The sequence below is a fragment of the Agelaius phoeniceus genome, chromosome 24, assembly GCF_051311805.1.
Source record: "Agelaius phoeniceus isolate bAgePho1 chromosome 24, bAgePho1.hap1, whole genome shotgun sequence".
NCBI classification, from domain to species: domain Eukaryota; kingdom Metazoa; phylum Chordata; class Aves; order Passeriformes; family Icteridae; genus Agelaius; species Agelaius phoeniceus.
In genome coordinates, this window is record NC_135288.1 from 3,083,210 (window position 1) to 3,095,807 (window position 12,598).

Here is a 12,598-nt window from a genome sequence, read left to right on the forward strand (position 1 = left end):
AGTAAGTCGGGGAGGTGGTGAGGAGGAGCCAGGGTCCGCTCAGGTTTCAGCAATTCCTCGTCACCTCAGCTCCTGTTAACCCAGGCCTACCCTGCGACAATGGCGTCGATCTCTGAGCAAGGCCCGAGTGTGCGGCCTGAGGGCCTGGGCATTGTTTGGAGAATGGTGAGTAGCAGAATTGTTGTTTTTTAACCACTGTGCAGCTAAGATCATGCATTGATGTTTGGTGTTCTTTATTGTAGCTGACTAAGAGACAAGAGCCCGGTGATGGTAGAAGATTCCCAGAAGGTGAGGGGGCCTTCCTTCACACCCAATGTGGATTATCACCCTTGGATGGCTGAGAGATAAGTCCAAGGATGGGACCTAGAGAGGGGATGAAGTGAGGTGCTGGGAGGGCTTTTTGTGTCAGCTTTGGAGGTGGGGATGTGCATCAGGTGGCCCCTTAGGCCACATAAAGGAAAAGTCTCACAATGCTGAGGTGCTCAAGGCAGAGCAGTCCCAGTGGGTGTCGCGTCACTTGTCTGTGTCTTTTGTGTTTCTGATAGACCCCTCAAAGGGCTAAGATTAGCTAAGGGCTAATCTGGTGTGTTTTGCCTTAGCCCTTTGAGGGGTCTATCAGAAACTGAGGTGTCCACCTTGGCATCTCTGACCTCTGTGCTCCTCAGCCCAGCGCCGATTCTGTTGAACTCTTGACTTGGGAGCCCGGACAGGCATTGGAATCACATCTCTCTTGTAGCATCCACTCAGATGTCTTGTAAGGTCTCGTTCTGAGCTGTTCTCAGCAGCTGTGCACCACAGTGATCCATTACAGTGGATTAGGATTTGTATGGATGCAAAGGGAGGGGAGAGGATTCTGACCCCTCAGGGGGCGGCTGCCTCCTGTTATCCCAAATTGCTCAGGATGTGTGCCAGACCCAACCTGCCACAATCTTCAATGCAGGATGCCTTGACTATCCCAAGGGCCTCCTGCAAACTGACACCAGGAACCTGGGCTGGAGAGTTGTGCTTCACAAGGATACAGGCTGGTGTTTGTGCTCTGGGTCCTGTGGCCATGAGTGGGCAGGTGCCCAATGAAATCCCAAACAGCACAGGATGGCTCCCAGACCCACCCTGCCATGAACTCCAACTCGGGCTGCCCTGACAATTCCAAACACCTCCTGCAAACTGACATCAGGAACCTGGGCTGGTGAGTTTTGTTAGGCAGGGAAATGGGTGGCAATGGTGTTCAGGGGCCTGTGGCCTGGAGTGGCCGGCTGGCTCCTGACATTCCGTGTTACTCAGGATGCTTCCCAGACCCAAGCTGGCACCAGTGGCAACTCGGGCTGGTTTGACAGTGCCAAGTGGCTCCTGCAATCTGCCATCAGGAACCTGGGCTGGTGAGTTTTGTTTGGCAGGGAAAAGGGCTGGTGTTGGTGCTTGGGGGCCTGTGGCCCTGAGTGGTCCACCTCCTCCTGAAATTGCAAACAGTGCAGGATGTCTCCCACACCAGACCTGCCACTGCCAGCAGCTCAGGCTGCTTTGACAGTGCCAAGTGCCTCCTTCAATCTGACATCAGGAACCTGGGATGGTGAGTTTTGTTTGCCAGGGAAAAGGGCTGGCGTTGGTGTTCAGGGGCCTGTGGCCTGGAGTGGCTGTCCTCCCGTTGAGGTTTCTCTCAATTTTTTGAAACTCTCTTCTGAGCTTCTAAAAATTGAGTTAGTCCAGTGAGTAAAGCTCAGAGCAGTTTGACACGGTTCAAAGTTGCCAATGACTTAAGCAATGATGTGCTGAAGCCCATCCCATGGGCTGTGATGTGCTAAAGGCTCCATTCCCTTGCTTGTCTCCACCTGCTCTGACTGACATTGCATTTTATGTTACCTGGGACAAAGCCTATCCCTGCTCATATACTCCTGGCTTAATGAGATGCTGGAACATGACTGCAGCGTGTCTAGGCAATCATCTTTGTGACTCTTTGCTTATGAACAGTCTTGCTTAACTTGCCTTAGGCAAAAGGCAGCTAAAACTCTGAAAAAGGTTAATATTTTAGCTGCCCACCTAGAGACACTGCAAAAGTGGTCAGTGCTCAGTTCTAGATGAGACCCCACAGTTTCCTCCTGCTGACCATTACCCAAATTTCAGTGTCTCTTGAAGCCTCAGCATCCCTTGGCCACCACATCCTGCAGCGTAACAGCTCAGACACAAATTTGTGGGAGGGATGATCCATCTGTAGACACAACTGCCTTGCAGGTGCCAAACACCATCCCAGCAGCTCACAGGGCACACAGACCTGTGGCAGTGCTCAGCACAGGGGTGATTTTCAAGTCCTGAATGTCAGAGCTGCTCAGATGGAATCAGCCACAGCTGCACAAGCCCCTGCTCCCCCTCTTGCTGCAGTCATGTGAGTGCTTGACTCAGGCACTGATCTCTGCCTTCTCACACGTTTGGAGCTGTCTGTGGGGAACAGTGACTTGGAATCACTCAGAAATCATACAGGGCCTTGTGGACTGAGTTTGTGTGACTTGGATGGGAAACAGTCTTGTCTTCTGTTCTCATCACTGGCCACTCGCTGAACTCACGTATTTGGAGAAAGCTCAAAGAACCAGAAGGAATAATTACCTGTGTGGAGTCCAACAACAGGTTTGAGGAAGCTCCTTCCCTCCTGGGCATTGTTGTACTCACCAAGGATGGGTGAAAGGCTTGAACTTGTTACCAGCTGGCTGCTGCTCTGAGGCCTTCCTGGACTATAGTCCTGGTCTTGATTCCCATTCTAGGGGAAAGTGTCAGAGCTCATTTTCTGTCAAGGATGGAGGGCTAAGTGAGGTTCAAGTCCCACAGGAATTTAAACAGGAGGAGCTAGAACCAGGCTCTGCTCTCCTCCTTATAAAAACACAGGAGTTAAGCAATGAAAATGCCTCACTAAACCAAACTATTTGTGAGAAATACTGTGTGTGAGAAAGAAGACAGTCACCCAGACAACTAAGAGAAAAATAGGTGTTAGCTTCTCACCTCAAGAACACAGAGACCCAGACTCAGCTCTGCAGCTCAGCAATGCTTTGCAAACCCTTGTGACCCCAAAGAAACTGTACCAATAATGGTGGCAGAAGGAGATACTGGGGAAGAAGTGCTAATTCCCATCAGTAACAGAAGAAAGCAGGAGAGTACTGACCCCACAAATCCTTTGCTGTGGGAACATAGTGGCCGGACCCTACACTGTCTGTAGGGTCCCTATTACGGCAAAGCTCAATCCCAATCCTTGCTAAAGTCTGCTTCTTCCAGTTCTCTCTCACCAAGCTGAAAAGTCTCTCAGAATGAGCATTTTTGTCTTTTCCTGATGCCCCCCAGTGCCTTTCCCCAGCCTGCTCAGCTGGAGCTCAGTGTTCAGCCCTCAGAGCCACCACCATTTCTGCAGAGGAAAAGAGGGTGCAGCTCAGTGGGGCCAGGACTGACAGGAACTACCTGAGAGCAGCTGGAAAATCACCTGGAAAACTGTAACAGAGGCAGCATTTGGACTGCAGAATAGCTTGGATAGCAGGGACTGAGTCTGCAGCACAGAGGATGACAGCAGCTGGAGGAGCTATGGGGCAGCTACACTACAATGCAAAATATGTAATGGGATCTTTAGTGCTTAATTTTGGTGATAACTTATCATCCCTAAAGATAAGTGAGAGAGGGAGCCAGACCAACTAGAGAGTGCACCTGGAAGCACAGCAAACCTTCAGGATCTCTGTTTTCCCCCCAAAGAACACTGACCCACGTTGATGTCACCTTAACCAGAGCCAAGTGTTTAATTGAGTGCAAGGGAGTGACAATGGCACAGTGGTTGTGCTGGGAGGGTGATTCCCACGGTGCAGGGGGACAGAATCTTCAGAACAGAAGTAAAGAAGTGAAGGCAGCTCCATCTTACAGTGGACAATGAAAAACAATTTATGCATCTGGGGGCAGCATTGGAAATAACGATGCCTCCTAAGGACTTGCAAACACCCAGGCCTGAGGCATCTCAGCATGACTGAGATGAGAGATTTGTCAGCACAACCAACTCCCCAGCATCAGTACTGAACATCAGGCAATGCAGCTAAGGTTTGCTTTTTAGATATATATATATATACACACACATATACATATATATATATATATCTCACCTGTCACCATATTGATAAACATTCTTTGGAACCTCTCTGAGGGCAGAGGTAAGAACAGTAGTCAGCCTGTTGGCACCTCAGCACTTCTGTTTCCAGCCAATTAAAAAAAATTAGCAACCTTAACAAAAAAAAAAGCCACAGGACTGCTGCCAGCATGCCTGGCTGGTGTTTAATACTGCTACTCCATCAGGGCTGGAGGGAGACCTATTGTGAATGGCAACACTTTGCACTGTGACTCCTCCAGCTGTGCTGCAGAGAAGTGCAGGAGTCACAGGAGGGCAGTGGGATGCAAAGGCTCAGACCTGTTACCAGTCCAAGTGTGTCAGCAGCAGGGAGCTCCCACGAGGAGAGAGTGAGCTAACTGTGCACAAAGCTCCCTCTCTCTTTCTCTCTCTCTGTGCTTAAGGCTGAGTCAGGGACCCTTTGGACTGTTCCCAGCCCACCAGACAGAAATATGTGTCAGTTATAAATACATCACATCAGCTGGGGGGGTGTGGAGTGTGCTTGGGATGGGAGAATTTAGAATGGGTGCAGAGAGAAAGAAAAAAGACATCTTACATTTCCAGCACTGGAAAGAACAGTTTTGACCTCACGCATTAAGTCACTGGACCTTTTCAATAGTCTTATCTGGCTTATGCCCCATCATCCTTAACACATCAGAGGGAATGTTGGCTGGCCAAGGGTTAAACAATCCCACACAGTGGAGAGCAAATCTGCAGTCTGCTGAGAAGATCCCAGCCACATCACTGATGATCTCAGAGTCCAGCTTGGAGGAAGGAAGCAGCTCAGGGTCTCACACATCGCTCAGGGCCTGCAGAGAGCCAAAGACAAATGTCAGGATGGACCTGCCCCAGCTCTGCCAGGCTGCAGGGGAAACATGAATCACCTCCTCTGCAACACAGTTATGGCATTTGCCTTCATCCCTACCACACTCTAATTCTAATTCTAATTGAAATTTTAATGACTAAAATTTTAAGGAATTTTTTTCTGGAAGCTGCAGTTGCAGCCCAGTGGGCATATGATGGAATAATGTGGAAATACAGACCATCCTTCAAGAAGCAAGACTGATCTATGCTGCAGCATCCCTTCTTTACCCTCTCATTTGTGCTAGAAATCAAGCACATTTTATCTGAGACTTTTGGAGCTTTCCAGTGGGAAACACCAGTTCTGCCTCTAACGCCAATCAGAAGAGCACAGAATAGGTTGGGTTGGAAACATCATCTTAAACCTTAAACATTATCTTAAACATCATCTTAAACCTTAAACATTAACTTAAACATCATCTAAAAACCATCTTAAAACACTGGACAGTTTCCTTGTCTAGCATGATGCTGCATAAATCTGTCCTGTGGTCCCTGGCTTGTCCAGCTCCATCTTAGATATTATTTTCTTTGACACTTGTTCCTTTCATGCAGCAGAATTATGATGCCAGGAGCATAGTGGTGACTTTGATACTTTTATTTTCCCCTCTGTGAGCAGAGAAGAGAGTTCTGGTGAGGCATGGGCTTCCCTTCAGTGTGTCTGGGACTTTACAAGTGAGCAAGCCTCGTGCAGTCCACAGACCTGGCAGAGGCTGCTGGAGAGAGTTTGTGGCCCCAGACTGAAAGGTTCTGGTAAGCTTGCATGGACTATTCCCAGCTCCCTTTCAAAGGGGGATGTGAATAAGTGCCTGCCTCTGAATTGCTGGTAAAAATCATCTTGGACCTGGCTTTGGTAGGTGAAGTAGGAGTGATCTGCACATGAGCCCCAAGAACAGCTCCTAAATGAACTCTCGTCTTCCCTGACTGACTCATACTCTGCTCTGTCGTACAAAATGCTGTCCTGCTCTGACTTGCCCACAGAAATCTTTGGGACTGCAAGAAATCCTCAGTCCTGTGTACTCCCACTCCTATCTCACCCTGGAGGGAGCAGCTGTGGCAGAGTCTGGCTTACCTTCCGTGCAAACTCTGGCAGGATGAATGCTGCCCTGTGAATGTCAGAGTTGTAGTACTTGAGACTCCTCTCCTCCACCTGCTGCTGTGAGAGCTGCTGCACAGGCTCCCGGAAATTTGTGTTCTGCAAAAAAAAAAACCAAAGTCAGGAGCTCTGACTATTTGGATAATGTAATATATGTTGTAAAATAATTAGCGCTAAAGGAAATTAAAACCGCAGCATTTTGTGAACAAAGGCGGTGTTGGGCAACAAGCAGTAATAGGCTACAAGATAAGGATGGAGATTCAAACACCAGGAAGATGATGTCTCCAGAGATGATATTTCAAGGGATTGTTTCATCTGACAAGACCCCAGCAGGAGGCATTTGATAGGCATTGTCAGAAGTCAATGCCAGGAAGTTTTCACCTGATGGGATTCCAGGAATTATCCACTGGTTCTGGGAAATGTGGCAGCAAGAAAGAAAAGCTACAATAATATGCTAAAATATGCTAAAGAAGGGCCCCTTCCAGAGCCCAAAAGACTGTATAAAACAAACCCCTTAGAAATGACATTTGGAGACCCACAGGGACTATGGTGCAATAGAGACCAAATCCTGGGTTTCCCAACTCTGATGGCCTGGCTCAGAGTCAAATTGCTTGTGGCTTTTTCCAAATTTATATTTTGATTATTTAATAATATCCTTAATTATTAAATTGGAATATTCATTTATAACAAATAAGGAGCCAAAGGCTGTGTGACAGGCATCCTGATGTATGGCAGAGAACTGAGATGACTCACAGGAGAACAAATAACATTTTGTTCCAGTATGAGGTCAAAGGTTCTGCACAGCCCCAGCACCAAGGGCTGGGGTTTGTGCTCTGTAACTCCTGGGACCAGCACTTGTGCACAGATGCCAGTGCATGAGGTCAGACTGCATGAGCCATGGGCCAGATGTGTGAGAGTGCCTGAGCATCCATGGAACAAGGCTTTGCTCTTCAAAGCAGAATCCATGGTGGGCACAGTGCATGCTGCCAGCATCCCTGGTTAACCATGTGCAGCAGCAGCAATGCTGGCACCCCAAACCCATCTTAAACCTTAAACATTATCTTAAACATCATCTTAAACCTTAAACATTATCTTAAACATCATCTAAAAACCATCTTAAAACACTGGACAGTTTCCTTGTCTAGCATGATGCTGCATAAATCTGTCCTGTGGTCCCTGGCTTGTCCAGCTCCATCTTAGATATTATTTTCTTTGACACTTGTTCCTTTCATGCAGCAGAATTATGATGCCAGGAGCATAGTGGTGACTTTGGTACTTTTATTTTCCCCTCTGTGAGCAAAGAAGAGAGTTCAGGGGAGGCATGGACTTCCCTTCAGCCACATTGAAGAAGAATAGGAAAAGAGTAAACTCCAGTGGTGTGACAGAGTTACCAGCCCACATCCTAACACCAACTCTCACTTGGAGGCCTCTGTGAGGGTCAGTGTTCTTTGGGGGGGAAAACAGAGATCCTGAAGGTTTGCTGTGCTTCCAGGTGCACTCTCTAGCTGGTCTGGCTTCCTCTCTCACTTATCTTTAGGGATGATAAGTTATCATAAAATCAGTCACAGGCTGATTCTCAGAAGGTGCCTGCTTTGTAACAGTCACCATCAAATAAACCAAAACCTTAAAAAAATTGGTAGCAACTTCCTCCATTCCAAGTTTGTTGTACTAGACAAGAAAATTATGACCATTTTTAAAGCAATTGGTCAATTCTGTACTTCATTCAGCACCGAGCAGGCTGCACTGCAGCTCTGGAGCTCTGGGCTGGCAGAGCCAGGGCCCATCAAGAACCTTGAGGCCTCAGAGCTGGGAGAATTCAGTGCCATAGCTCAAGTTCTGCGAGGGACAGCCTCAGGCAGGTTTGTAGGGAAAGGAAAAGGGCCCTTGAGGTGCCTGGAACTCACAGGGTTCAAGAATCGAGAATTGAGAATTCAAGAATCTTGAGGCCCCACAGCTGGGAGAATTCAGTGCCATAGCTCAAGTTCTGCAAGGGACAGCCTCAGGCTGGCTGGTAGGGAATGGAAAAGGGCCCTTGAGGTGCCTGGAACTCATAGGGTTCAAGAATCGAGAATTCAAGAATCTTGAGCCCCCAGAGCTGGGAGAATTCAGTGCCATAGCTCAAGTTCTGCGAGGGACAGCCTCAGGCAGGTTTGTAGGGAAAGGAAAAGGACCCTTGAGGTGTGTGGAACTCACGGGGTTCTTGCTGCAGAGCATGAAGCCGATCTGGCCGCTGGGGTAGGTGGGGATGGTGCAGTACGCGTACTCCACCACCGGGAACAGGGACTTGCAGAACTGCCGCATCTCCTTGATGAGATCCAGGTGCAGCCACTGGCACTCACCTGCAGGGAGAAAGGCAGGCAGTGGGTGAGAGCTGCCCCTCTTCTCTGCACAGAGCTGTGCCAGGTTAGCAGTGTTTCCAAGTCTCAACCTGTCCAGCTCCTGTAATTTCACAGACCCTGATGCCAGTTTTGCTAAGCACAGTCCAATAACGAATGAGCTGACATGGATCAAAACCACTGCTTTACCTGACATGTTTCACTCCCTGCATCACATCTGCCCAAGAAGAGTCCCCTCTGTGCCTCACTCTTGGTATGTAAAGGACTGGCATCAGCCTCTGCCCAGGGGCAGCATCCTCACCTTGGCAGCAGAGAATCCCATCTTCCCTCAGGGCTGTCTTCATCAGCTGGTAATAAGATTCTTTGAACAAACTTTCTGCAGGACCTGGGAGAAAGGTAAATAAAGAAAAGGTTTGAGCCTAGGTGAACCCCACACTGCACCTAGCAGGGCAAAACAGTCAGGATTTTAGCTTTGCTAAATAGCAAGCCCAGGTCCCCCATTAAACAAAGACTTAGCAGCTGCCTCTTGCTTCACTGAGCATTTTTAAAGCAGAACTCCTGCTCCAAACTGCCTTTTAGAGATACCTCTCTCTGTGTTGACTAGGGCAAGATTGAAGGTGACTCAGACTTGTTGATGGGTTCCTAAAATGAGGTGCCATATCTACATTTGGTCCTTGTCTACCTCAGTTTCCCCCTTCAGAAATACAGCAGCCTCACCCCAGCTATCTTCAGGGCAGGGGCTGCACCAGCAGTGAGTGAGCCACTGCTTTATCAGCAGGCACATGTGCAAAGCTGCCCTTCCAGCATGGGATTGCTGCACTCAGGGAACAACTCTGCCAGAAGAAATAGCTGCTGGAGCTGAATTTTGAGGAGAGAAATGTAACAGCTGGCTTGAAGGCCTGCTGATACAATTTTATGGTTTCCATCCTTCCCTTTCCCTACTAAAAGAACCAAGTTGGCAACAGTCTTTTCACTTGAAAGGATCCTCAGCAGGCTGGCAGAACTTCCAAGAGGTAGGCAGAATAAAAAAAAAAAATGAAGCAGGTGTGTGGAAAACAGTGCCCTTTTATGGCTGGAATTCTTACCCATGGGGTCAGACGAGTCCGTGATAATCACATCAAAGGCTTCTTGATTCTGTTTCATGAACTCAAAACCATCTCCCACGTGCAATGTCAGCTTAGCACTGGAATAGCCCACTGCCATCCCTGGGAGGTATTTTTTAGACACCTGGATCACATCCTGCAACACAGAGAGCACAAGGGGGTCAGAGGCTTACAAGAAGCTGCTTCTCAGGCTGCTGTGCAGCTGTGACTGGAAGAACAGCACAATGAGTCATTTCCTTCAGTACCTTCAGCTCAAGTCTGATTTGCCAGTGAAAGCCACAAAAGCTGCCAGCATCTTCAGCCAGCAAAGCTACTCTCAGCCTTTTGCTACAGCCTCAGGGTTCAGTGACACTGTTGTTCTGTCTATGCCAAACTCAACAAAAACCTGCAGCTTCAAAAGCTCCCTGAGGAACTGAGCAAATATGATTACAGGTCAGACTGCTCTGTGCTCCTTCTTCTTCCTACAGAACATCACTTGCATAGGTGATCTCAGCTAAATCAAATTTTCTTCCTAAGTAAAACCATGCCAGCAGGTTTCTGAATGCAAGATGAGAAATATCCCCATCTCTGCACTATAGCCATGATATCAATCCTCCTGTAAGATAAAGTTTTCTCTCTAAAATTGTTAGGCAGCCACTGCCCTGGGCCCAGCAGTTGTACTGAACACTAGCAGCTTCTCACAGCTGGCAAAACCAAAAAAAAAATGCTGGTGTCAGGCAGTGTTTGTTAAAATCAGGGACGTTTGCCTACTTAGCTGGCAGGCAGAGCACACAATCTCATATAGCAGTATTTCCTGTTCTTAACAGAGCTTTACTCCGAGCAAAACTTTCTGAGAAAAGGCTGAGTAAAGTAAAATAAAACTGGCTGAGAGGAGGACTGGGAAAAGAGTAAACTTCAGGGGTGTGACAGAGTTAGCAGCCCACATCCTAACACCAACTGTGACTCGGAGGCCTCTGTGAGCAGACAGGTTACCAGGCACAGGCTGACTCTCAGCAGATACCCACTTCCTGACAGTCACTATCAATAAGGCAAAGCCTCAACATGCTCTAATTGGTAGTGACTTCCTCCCTTCCAAGTTTGATGTACTAGACAGAAAATGATGACCATTTCTAAAGCAACTGGCCCATCTATCACGGAAGCAAATCCCTGCTGCTTAGTTCCTCATTTTGGTTGCAAGAGACTGCCTAACCAAGCAACCATCCTCCTCTGCCAGGAGCACTCTGTTCGGCAGTGAAGGAGAGGGAAAAGCAGCACCTCCACAGAGCCAGGGCACTCCTCCAGATCCCGTGCTTGGCCCACGTCTGCCTGGAAGGGCCTCAATCGTATGTGTGTGAAAGAAATCACACAGAAGAGGCAGCCAGCTGCCACGTAGATGACTCGTAAGGCAAAGAGAGGTGGCGCTGTCATTGTCACGCCAGCAGAACCGGCAGCAAACGCGCCTGGTGCTGACGAGAGACAGCAGGTGAAGGCGCAGCGCCCGTGGATGATGTGAAGTCGGGCTCGCCTTGCCGGGCAGCCCGCCCAGGAGCCCCGAGCTGCCGGGAGCCCAACGCACCTCATCGATCTCGCACTGCACCACGGACTCCACGGTCGGGTGTTTGACCACCTCCCGCAGCACTCCCCCGTCGCCGCCGCCGATGATCAGCACCTGGCAGGGAAGAGGGCACAGCGTGGGCTGTCAGCGGGCTCGGCCCGCGGCAACTTCGGCTCTACGGCCCAAGGAGAACGGCGTGCAAGCCCTGTGGGCCCGTGCCGCCCGGACACGAACCGCGGGGCCCAGAGCCCGCCGGCCCCTCCGGCCAGGACAGGCCCCGGCAGCCCTGCGGGGGCTGGGGGAGCCCTGAGGTGCGGGCTGGGGAGCGCTCACCTTGCGGGGGTCGGGGTGGCTGCAGAGGGGCAGGTTGGCGATCATTTCCTGGTAGGAGAACTCGTCCCGCTCCGTGCACTGGATCACCCCATCCAGGACCAGGACGTTGCCGTAGGTGGTGCTGGGCAGAGCGGGGAAGCGGGGTTGGAGCCGGCCCGGGGCCGCGCTCCCCCGCCCCCTCTCCGCGCCGCCAGGCCCCACCGCGTGGCGCTGACCGGCCCCGCCATCCCCCCACCGCCCCGGGCGGCCCTCCCGCACCTGCGGAAGACGAGGATCTCCTGGTAACGGGAGCGCTGGTGGTGCAGGAGCTCCTCCACCTGCAGCGACATGGCCTGGCCGGGCCACAGCCGGCACGTCTCGCGGAACCAGCCCTCGCGGATCAGCGCCGCCGCGCCGCGCTCCATCCCGCACCGCAGCGGAGCGGAGCGGCCGCCGCCGGGCCGGGCCACCTGCGCTCGGCTGCCGCCGCCGCCCGACCGCACCGGCGCGGGAGCCGCGCGCAGGGCCCCGCGCCGCCCCCGCCTGCGCGGGCCGCCATTGGCGGGGCCGCCGTGACGGCCGGGCCGCGTCAGCGCCGGGCGGGCGGAGCGGGGCCGCCCCCGCCGCCACGGGGAAAGGGCGCGCCCGAGCCGCGCCGCGCCCCCACAGTCCCTGCTCCGAGCCCTCGGCACCGCATTGCTCCGCCCCAGCCACTGCTCCGAGCGCGCCGAGCCCGCGGCACCGCTCCGCCACAGCCCCTGCTCCGAGCGCGCCGAGCCATCGGCACCGCTCCGCCACAGCCCCGAGCGCACCGAGCCCTCAGCACCGCTCCGCCCCAGCCACTGCTCCGAGCCCTCGGCACCGCTCCGAGCCCTCAGCACCGCTCCGGCCCAGCCCCTGCTCCGAGCGCGCCGAGCCCTCGGCACTGCTCCGCCACAGCCCCGAGCGTACCGAGCTCTCAGCACCGCTCCGCCCCAGCCACTGCTCCGAGCTCTCAGCACCGCTCCGCCCCAGCCACTGCTCCGAGCCCTCAGCACCGCTCCGAGCCCTCAGCACCGCTCCGCCACAGCCCCTGCTCCGAGCTCTCAGCACCGCTCCGCCCCGCCTGCGGAACCGCCAGCGAACAGTTTTCGGGAAGACGAAAAGTCTGATTGGGATGGTTTAAATAATGAGCATGCATGGTGCTGGATTGCACGAGGACGGCTGGTGAAAGCATCTCTCAAGGAGAAAGGCTGACGC

The 12,598-nt window shown here is 51.7% G+C and overlaps 1 protein-coding gene across 1 annotated transcript; it reads right to left on the bottom strand.

Moving 5' to 3' along the window:
- Nucleotides 1-3,740: 3,740 nt before the first annotated feature.
- Nucleotides 3,741-11,905, bottom strand: SRM (spermidine synthase). Its single transcript, XM_054647810.2, has 8 exons — nucleotides 11,639-11,905; nucleotides 11,381-11,501; nucleotides 11,069-11,161; nucleotides 9,496-9,649; nucleotides 8,712-8,795; nucleotides 8,268-8,413; nucleotides 6,051-6,173; nucleotides 3,741-4,929 (listed from the first exon to the last, which is right to left on the bottom strand). Exons 1-8 carry the CDS (start codon nucleotides 11,782-11,784, stop codon nucleotides 4,912-4,914), a joined length of 885 nt encoding a protein of 294 aa, XP_054503785.1. The 5' UTR covers nucleotides 11,785-11,905; the 3' UTR covers nucleotides 3,741-4,911.
- Nucleotides 11,906-12,598: the final 693 nt, after the last annotated feature.